The following is a 10239-nucleotide window of genomic DNA, read 5'->3' as shown; positions in this document are numbered from 1 at the left end:
AAACACTTTGGGTATTTACCAAACGCATAGATAAGCCAAAAGGTATTTATGGGCCAATTTAACCAGCTTATAAGCTTAGCCAAACACCCTCCTAGTACTTCTGTACAGTAGCATTTGACGTAGTCTAGTTTATACAGACAGCCCGTCCTCATATTTGCAATTCTTATAGCAAGATGACAAACTAAATGAGGAGCACTAGTTATTTATGGAGTTAACTTAAATACACTAACTAAAAAAGTATCTGGTAAGAGGTTACTTAGCTTTTCTTAAGATAACCACATATATTAAACTATAAACTGTTGCATGCAATTACCTTGTAAATGACTTTCTTCTATGAAACATATAGACATTAAGAAACATACAACTCTATCAATTTCCAGTGTCTTAATGAAAAAAGAAATTATCAAGTGGTAAGATGTCGACAATCTGAGATGCTGTTTCATAAAAATCATTTACTGAAAGCATAGTGAATTACTACTTCATGGAAAGAACTGGCATTTCACCAGAATATGAAGATACAAATTATATCTGCAATGAGAGTGAAGATACACGCAGAGATGCATAGACCGATCACTAAACAGCAGATAATTTATACAAACAAAGACAAATTTGACAGCAAGTCAATCGTGTTACATCTACAATCTACTCTTTCCCACCGGTCCCATCTCCTTTGCCTTTGCCCTTAACAAATGCTTCTGTATTTTCCCTGTAGCTGTCTTTGGCAATGGTCCAAAAACAGCAGATAATTTATACAAACAAAGACAAATTTGACAGCAAGTCAATCGTGTTACATCTACAATCTACTCTTTCCCACCGGTCCCATCTCCTTTGCCTTTGCCCTTAACAAATGCTTCTGTATTTTCCCTGTAGCTGTCTTTGGCAATGGTCCAAAAACTACAGACTTTGGAACCCAGTACCTTGGCATCTTCGATCGACTGAAGTTCATAATATCCTTTGCCAACTGTTGCTGATCCGTTTCCTTTACATTAGGCTTTAATGTCACAAATGCACAAGGTGACTCCCCCCATTGCTCATCAGGCCTTGCAACAACAGAGACCTCAAGGATTGCTGGGTGTTGATATAAGATATTCTCGACCTCAACACTACTAATATTTTCACCACCAGAAATAATTATGTCTTTTGATCTGTCTTTTATTTCTATATACCCATCTGGATGTTTTACAGCAAGATCACCAGAGTGATACCACCCTCCTGCAAAAGCAGCTTCATTGGCTTTAGGGTTCTTCAGGTACCCTTTCATCACAACGTTACCCTTGAAGACGATTTCTCCCATCGTTTTTCCATCGGCTGGAACAGGTGTCATGTCCTTTGGGTTAATTACGTCTAGTTTCTCCAAGCTCACATATCTGACACCTTGACGTGCATTGAGACGTGCTTGGACATCTGTGGGAAGTAAGTCCCATTCTGGCTTCCATGTGCATATAGTGGAGGGGCCATAGGTTTCGGAGAGGCCATAAGTGTGTAAGACACGGAAGCCACGTTGAGTCATTGCAGCGAGAACTGAAGGAGGAGGAGAAGCACCAGCTGTGCTTACATGTACTAGACGAGGCAGGGGAAGGATAGTCTCTTCTTTTGGGGCGTTTACTATGGTGTTGAGCACCACAGGTGCAGCAGAGAAATGGGTCACACCAAGGTGGGTTATAGCTGAATAAACAGCCTTTGCTGTTACCTGCATATGGACCCAGGACAGAAACAAAAGGCAAACTTGTCATGAACCAGCATAAGGAAGGGAAGAAAACTATGTGCTCAACCAGCCTCAAAGACGTTATGTTTTTCTTTTTATCTCCATCTAAAAAATCATTTCGGGTCTTAACTAGGAAGTAAGCTACGTGTTACTACTTTTTTAAATGAACATCCTAAGATAGTAAAAATAGATATTTTCTTTTTAAGATTCTTCTAGTCCATTAACCTACTTTAAATACTGTATAATTGTGTTTTACCCTGATAGTTTGAAAAATAAGATGCCATTGCTTCTTGTTGGTGACTTGCATGACTTGCATGATCAGATGATTAAATACTGATTTTTTGTTGAATTTCAGCTTGGAAACTGGAACGGACAGGGGGGGGGGGGGAAGTATCTAACTCCTCCATACTTTTCAAGAGGATTCTATCTACATTTCCGTTTATAATCACCCATTATTTGAACACTTAATCATGTATGTGGGAGAAGAAATGAGTAAAGGTAGATAGCAGAAGGGGAAGGATTGTTGTTTTTATTAGTGAAATAAGCAGTTTTCATTTTGTTAAAAATTTAATGGTAAGAGTTGGAAGTTCATATCTTTTTATGACCCCAGAACAAGAATTAGGAGCGTCTTTTCCCAAAAAAAATAAAAAATAAAAAAAATTTAGGAGGGTGGGCAGAGCTCTTGGAGGACACACAAGCAGCAAATGCTATCCCTCCATGTTTCGACCCTTTTTTGATGGATAAGCCTAATTACTTCTGTCATATACATTCAGGCCGTGCAAAAGGGAAATCACCAGATATGCATCTACTCTAAAACACACTTGTCAACTATAGTGGTGGGGCAATGTGGTAAAAAAATAAACAAACATGACTTTCATCTGTTCATTCTTATTTCTATTGTACACTTCTCATGCCAAAGTCTGGTATCGTGTTATCAACTACATTTATCCTACATTATTTGCACGTGCATTAATAAGGTTACACCGTACTCAGAACTAAGTACCATAAATAGGACATATGAATCCCCATGTGCAAGAAAAGAGCCAAGCGATTACCTGTCTAAGACATATGTTAGTCCCACAAATTGCAGCAAGTGTCCATGTGAAACACCAACCATTGCAGTGAAACATTGGTAGAGTCCAAAGGTACACAGCTCCCTCTTTCATACTCCAAACAACAGCATTACTCATAGCCATAAGATAAGCACCACGATGATGAAGCACCACTCCTTTAGGACTAGCTGTCGTTCCAGAAGTATAACCTAGAGCAATACTTTGCCACTCATCTTGCGGTGGGTTCCATGGAAACTCCGGATCACCAGTTTCCAGGAATTGCTCATATTCAATTGCCCCTTTCTCCAACGCATACTGGACTGGGGCTGGATCACAGTTTTTATCAGCAATAACAATAAGAAGTGGTCGATTTGATTTTCCTTTGCTCTTATTTTCTAAGACTTTTAAAGCTTCCTCGGCCGAGGGAAAGAATTCTTGGTCCACCATGACAACTGCAGCTGAGCAGTGACCCAAAAGGAAAGCAATTGTGTCTGCATTTAAACGAACATTGACAGCATTTAAAACAGCTCCAGCCATTGGAATTCCAAAATGAGCTTCATACATAGCAGGAACATTTGGCGCAATCACTGCAACCTGCCATGACGCCAAAAAGGGAAGGATTTAAAAGGCTCCCACTGGATACCAGAAAATTCATTTTGTCAAGAGGATAAAACTGTACATCCTTTAAGAACTATAGAAAGTTCCTGTCTGTCCATTCAATCAATAGGGAGAAACATGCGATAGGTGATGCAACACTTAAAAATATAATACTCCGTGCGTTACAATTAATGTGAACCTGCTGGACTAGGCACGGAGTTTAAGAAAGAAAGAACTATTAAGACTTTTGAAACTTATGTCTTAAGCATGTCATAACATTGAGTGGCTATAAAAGCTTGTTATTAAGAGTAAAATAGGACATTCAAATTAAATTGTTTTCAAATGTACTAAGGGGTAATTCTTTAGAAACAGACCAAAAAGAAGACGGGGGGAATGGAGGGAGTAGTTTCTTTAACCCTGAGGAGAGGCTATTCAAAACCTGATCATTTGTATCCAAAATATTACATTTTAAACAAATGTACTCTTCTTCGAAGACAGTAGGTTTAGCTTATCTAGACTTCAGTGAATAATCTGGAAGAATTTTAGGAAGTTACGGGCTCCCTTCACATGTAACCGGGACGATGCCTGAAACTTTTGTAAATTACAGCACTTCATTACCACCGATTTTTTAATAATATAGTTTACTTACTTTAGCAACTCTACTCTTATTCACCCTTCCTAAGTTCCCTAAAATTCCTAAAAATGGGGGTTAAGAAGTTTAAAGTAAGAACACATAGATATTAGCGTAATATTTGTTTTGACTCCTGATAACCCCAGAACAAGAAAAAAATGGAGAAGGGTCAACTCCATCCAGAGAATGAACTTACAGAAAGGCAAGGCACAAAACCATGTGATGAACCTTACAGATATATGAGCTTTATCAATGAATCAAAGATCTTCCTGTAATTTCTAAACTAAAGACCAATCTGACTCCACCCACTCATTTGCTCCACAAGGAAACGGGACAGTGTGAGCTAAGTCTGTAGACTCTGTTACACTGTTTACATTACTGTATGCAAAATCTCCAACAGGCCAAATAAGTTTTCCTCTTCTTTCCCTCGTATAACCAGAAAATCAGCTAACGAGTATGGTCTGTCTGTGTTAAATTAGTGATCCATAAAGAGTATATGAGGGAGTATGGAATGAAGATATAAGACAGCTTGCGCCAAACGACTCAAGTTGAAGTGCCAAATTCTCACTTAGCAACGAATGGAACTCCAACATGCCAACTCATGTCTAAGGCAATTTCTCCTAGATATTGGATATTATGCATTTGCATTAGTCTATTTTACATGGACTAGTGTCCAAGAATCACCCTTATCCATACTGTATTGAGTCTTGAGAAACACTATCAAATATGCTATGTAGATCAGGATGGTGAGGACTGAGGTAAATCAATGCCAGCAAAACACCCAAGGAATCTCTACGCAATCAATACAGAAATCTCTATAACAGTGGCAGGGTGTAAAGATCCTCATACGGATGCAGTCTCTAGTAGATGTTGGAACAGATTCTTATATGATTAATACGAGTACCTCATCCGTTATACTAATTTGACCAAGAATAGAAAATAGATTTGTAGGGATCATACAGTGTATAGGAAAGGTTATTTGGTTTAGTCGAATAAAAACTATATTAACATATAGTGTCTGCAATCATTCAATAAACTGAACATAAGATTTAGCCGAACATACACCAAGTATGGAGCAAAAGTATATTTACTCTCAGTCTCTCACACACTAAACCTTTCTCGCTTAACCAAAATCAAATAATTAAATATTCTTATCCAAAGCAGACACTAAGAATCTTTTTGTATACATTTTATGCTTTTGCTAACAGTAACCATTTGGGGCATGTAAAGTCCTGTGGCCAATATACAGCATTTCCATCATTTCCTCTCATCGTGACTGATCACATAGCTATCCGCAGAAACTAAATACTGCCAGCTAGAACCCGAAAACAAAAGTCACATAGGAAAAAAACTAAGAAAAGAAAAGTACTACTAGCGGAAATACTAGCTAAAAAATCTATTCTTGCAAGAAATTATTACCAAACAAGACAATGTCAAAACAGATTACTAGTAATCTCATACAATTCACAACAATCATCATATTCCCTTTACTTCCATGACAGCAATTAAGCTTAATTTAAAAAAATCCGCTGCTGCAACACACAAGACATGAAACAAACTAACAACATAAAGAAGCAAAGGAGAAAATGGAAATTACTCTAATAAGAAAGAGGAAAAAAAACAGAAGCCCGATTCTTAAAAAATAAAGCTAGTGTTGCCCATAAAAATCCTTTATAAATAGTCCATTGTTCCCACTGGTCCCCTTGGATTTCTTGATTATAAAAAGAAATCCTTTATACTTGGTTAAATCAATTCAAAACTGATGAACTTACCACAACTCTCTTACTATAGTGTGAAGGAAAACAGAGAAAAGAATAATGGAGTAGTAAAATGAAGTAAAGAAGCGGAGATACCGTGCTTCCAAAAGTGACGGAGCGTTTGGTAAGAGCAGAAGCCAGTTGACGGCAACGGCGATAAGTCTGAAGCCACGTGTATTCAATGGAGCCGTGAACTAACGATTTTCGGTTGGGATACACCATCGCCGCCCTATCCAAGAACCATAACGGCGTCAAAGCGGTGTAGTTTGCCTCATTCTTTGGAAGATCGTCGATATCTCTCTCTACCACCATTTTTCTCTCTCTCTCTCTCTTTGGACTTGAGAAGAGGAGTTTTGTGAAAATGGAGAGCAGAAATGCTATGTATATAATATGTTGGATGTGTGATTCGTGTGTTGCGTTGAGTTTTTTTTTTTTAATTGCTAGTGGAGTGGAGTAGTATTCTTTTCTCGTCCTTTTATATTGGATATGTTGGCTATGGTGATGACTTTTTGCTTCTTTTTCCTATTTTATTATGGTGATGATTTTGATGAGCAGAAAAGACAACCTTGGCTAGAATTTGTATAAGAATTTCTTCTTTGCTTCTTTCAAAATTGGAACTCGTCCGAAAAACTTTTGTGAAGTGTCTCGAATATTTATGCTTACTATGATATACAGTCCCGCAGTTATTTAGTAGTTATATGTGTAATTGGAGCTAATTTCGAGTTTTTTTAATGAACGAAGAACTTATAACTGTCAAATTCTGGAGTTTTACTACTTACGGAATTTTGAGTTGGAAATTTGGTATGGTTGACATTTCATTTCAATTCATATTTGAAATTTTGCATAAGATAAAGATGTGTAATGATCCGGCCGGTCGTTTTGTGTATTGCAATTCCGTTCCCCTATTCACTACTTCTTCTATGTTCATTTGTGGTTATGTGATTTTCTCGAGGGGTTAGTTTGGTTCCTAGGATGTTCGTAGTTGCGACACTTAGTGTCAAAGTTGAAAGAGTTGACCGGAGTTTAACTTTTGTGTAGACGACTTCGGAATGAAGTTTTGATGCTTTTTATAGCTTCGTATAATGATTTTGGACTTAGGCGTATGTCCGGATATTAATTTGGAGGTCCGTAGGTTGGTTTGACACTTTTGGCGAAAGTTTGAAAAGTTGAAGGTTTGGAAGGTTGAGAGGTTTGACCGAGAGTTGACTTTGTAGATATCGGGTTCGGATTTTGGTTCTAAAAATTGAAATAGATCTGTTGTGTCATTTGGAACTTGCATGCAGAATTTGAGATTATTAGGATTTGTTTTGGTATGGTTCGACATTGGTTTTAGAAGTGGAAGTTCATTAGGCTTGAATTGATGTGTGATTCGTGATTTTGGTGTTGTTTGATGTGATTTGACTCTTCGAGTAAGTTTGTATTGTGTTCAGGACATGTTGGTATATTCGGGCGGGATCCTGGTGGCCTCGGGTATGTTTTGGATCAACTTTGGCAATATTTTGGACTTAGTGGGACTGCTGATTTCTGTGCTTCTGGTTTCCTTCTTCGCGATCGCGAAGAATTGGCTGTGATCGTGTAGAGTCTTTGCTGGCAGGTCACTTGTTTCTCTTCGCATTCGCGAAGCCTTGGAGTGTTGTTCATCGCGAACGTGAGTGTGGGTATGCGATCGCGTATAAGGAAGGTGAGGCCATGTGGTGGCACGTGTTGTTCTCTGGGATCGTGAGATATGGTCCGCAATCGCGAAGCTTATGAGTAGTTGCTCATCACATTCGCGACAGTAGACCTCGTTCGCATAAGAGGTTTGGTCAAATTAATTAGTATAACCGATGAGATACTCGTAGTTAATCTGTTCCAACATCTGCTAGAGACTACATCCGTATGAGGATCTTTGAAGTTGTTTTTTACGGTATTATTGTTGATATTGAGTTGTTTGCGACGGGATTCGAGTTGTTTGGAGGCTGATAATTGTTGGAGTATTGATTTGCGCATTTTGAGGAACGCACTAGGTGACAGGCGTGTGTCTGTGCACTGGTGTGTTCATGATTTGGGGAGGTTTTTAGGTTATTGCCAGGCTTGTTTTGCTATAATATCTTGTTATCCCTGTGTTTTCCATACTTGTTCAATCATTTGAACTGTAATTCATGTTAGATGTCATGTCTAGGCTAAGTGCTATTTGTTTGAGACTTGATAGGGCTATTTTTGTTGTTTCAGAGGTATATGCCTTATTCGTACATATGTTCTCAATCTTGCTTTATCTGTGTATGATATCTCTGTCTCGGTACTTCTTATTTGACTCCTCACATGTTGTTAATGCCTCTTATGTGTAACACTGTTAAATTGAGTATTTTGAGATGTGTTTATCTGAGACATGAACGGTAAATGACTGAGTTTCGGCCATAGAGTCGGTTTGGTATTGATTTTGAAGTGACGCGTACGCCATGCCCATTTTGGGCTAAATGTTATTGTTTTGGGGTGACGCATGCACCAAGATTTACTATTCGGTTAATTGATTATGATTAGCACTTGGACAGGATACGCTCTTCCGGAGTCTGACATGCCAGCAGTGGGTGCAGGTACAATGTTTTATATAGTGCTTGATGATGGGCAGTTATGCCAGGCACCTGTACAGTGCTAAGTGTGAATATTGATGGATCCACTGTGACATTGTTGATTGACATGTATTGTCGCGCCCCCTTTTTCCTCCCCTTTTTGACGGGGAGAGGTCCGGGCTTCGACATTCACGGGGTGTAATGACTCATTTCCTTTAGGGAATTGGGTATTTGAAGAGTCGTCACCTAACGAATTATGGTGCGTTAGGGCACCTAGAGCGATTAACTCTTGGGTTGGTTTGCATTACCAGAGATTAGGGTAAGGGCTCGAAGTAACCTCGAGGGGAAGGTGTTAGGAACCCCATTTGGTCCACAACTGTAGGTCCCGACCGAACTTATATTCACCAATTAGTCCATTACAAGTAAGCAGTTGAATCAAATAAGTTGCAAGTAAAGTACGTTAGAATAACTCAAGTAGTAAGATAAAGGTTTCAACAAGTTGTAAAACAAAGGTTTAAATAAAGAAAGGATTTGGTAAAGAAAAGTCCTAGGTTGGTTATACTATAGGATTATCCCACGCAATGCCCGGTAAACACTCCTCAATGAGGGACTACACGTGACATTAACGCGTAGTCATCATATCCCATGTATACCCTTCCCATCCCCTTATTGGTCATGCAAAGCGAGTGTTTGGTCAATGGTTCCTATTGCGTGCTGCTACCCGTCCTTTCTTAATGGTCCTGGAGGGAGTTAGGACCTCTACCTATGGGTGGTTCTAGACGTACCCCCTAAGGTTTTAAAAGGTGAAAATTCTAAGGTGATAGTCAAAAGCATTTAGGACTTTCACACATAATGGGAGCAATTAAGAGGCTCAGAGTTTCCTCCTCAAACAAACACATAAGCAGCACGACTCAAGCACAGTTAAGGTCTTTTATTAGACATTATCCTAAAGCAGGATATCTAAGTGAATATGCGGAAACAGACAAACCCTTTTTTAGACTCAGAAGTTACACCTTAGTAGTTACCTAGGGACTCTTTTTAAATCCTGTTAGGGTCAGAAAATGTTAGGCAATGGAGACAGTTTCAGAGAATGCAGTTTTGAAAATGCCCTAAAGGCTTGCCTACACACGAAGTACTGATGTCTATATTAATGCAGAAACAAACAGAGTTTGAAATAGACTCATTCAATACCTATAGGCATGATATCTAATGAGATTGAGGCAGTTTGAAAGAACTTGTTTCAGAAAATGCTTAATACTTAATAAGATCAATTTAGAAATGAACTAGGCATAATCAAGTTGATTTATTAGACTAAATTAGATTAACAGTCAGAATTGCGAGAAGAGCTCCCTATAGGCATGATATCTAGGCGTAATACTGATTTTAACCATTTGCAGGTATGGCAACATACATAAACCTGTTATAACTGAATCTGGATTAGGTCTTATAGGCATGACATCTATTATTGAACTGATTTTAAGACATTATTGTTTAGAACCTATATGCATGGTTTCAGAACATGACAGAATGTAAAACCTTATAAACATGGTTTATACTTGATTAGCAAACAAACTTAAAAGTGAAACTCTATGGACATGATTTCTATTAGGCAAATCAATTAGATTAAAGAGTAAAGTCCTATGAGTATGTTTTCTATTTAGTAGAGCAAACAGACTTTAAAAGTAAGGTCCTAAGAGCAGGGTTTCTACCTGTATTACCCCATAAAGTATGCATCTACCCACCCTTTTTACTAAATACCCCCATATCTATTTACAAATTATTACAGGCCAATGAATGAATTGCATAAGTAAAAAAATAGAAAATTAAGAAGCTATTCTATAGGGAGCCTTCAATTAGGCCCAGATTTCCCAAAGCCTCCAATGGCCTCATATGCCTCAGTTCCACAGAAAAATCAGAGTCTAGGTGCATCAAAGTTCCCTAAGGATCT

At 38.4% G+C, this 10239-nt stretch overlaps 1 protein-coding gene across 1 annotated transcript; it reads right to left on the bottom strand.

The window, feature by feature from the left end:
• Nucleotides 1-451: 451 nt before the first annotated feature.
• On the bottom strand, nt 452-6234 carry LOC107787646 (acetate--CoA ligase CCL3). The gene is made up of 3 exons (XM_075243615.1): nt 5839-6234; nt 2761-3351; nt 452-1690 (listed from the first exon to the last, which is right to left on the bottom strand). The coding sequence occupies exons 1-3, from the start codon at nt 6052-6054 to the stop codon at nt 794-796; spliced, it is 1704 nt and encodes a 567-aa protein (XP_075099716.1). The 5' UTR covers nt 6055-6234; the 3' UTR covers nt 452-793.
• Between the last annotated feature and the right edge of the window lie 4005 nt (nt 6235-10239).

The sequence above is a fragment of the Nicotiana tabacum genome, chromosome 22, assembly GCF_000715075.1.
Source record: "Nicotiana tabacum cultivar K326 chromosome 22, ASM71507v2, whole genome shotgun sequence".
In the NCBI taxonomy this organism is placed as follows: domain Eukaryota; kingdom Viridiplantae; phylum Streptophyta; class Magnoliopsida; order Solanales; family Solanaceae; genus Nicotiana; species Nicotiana tabacum.
The sequence above is the reverse complement of the archived record's forward strand: the minus strand, read 5'-3'. Positions and strand labels throughout refer to the sequence as shown.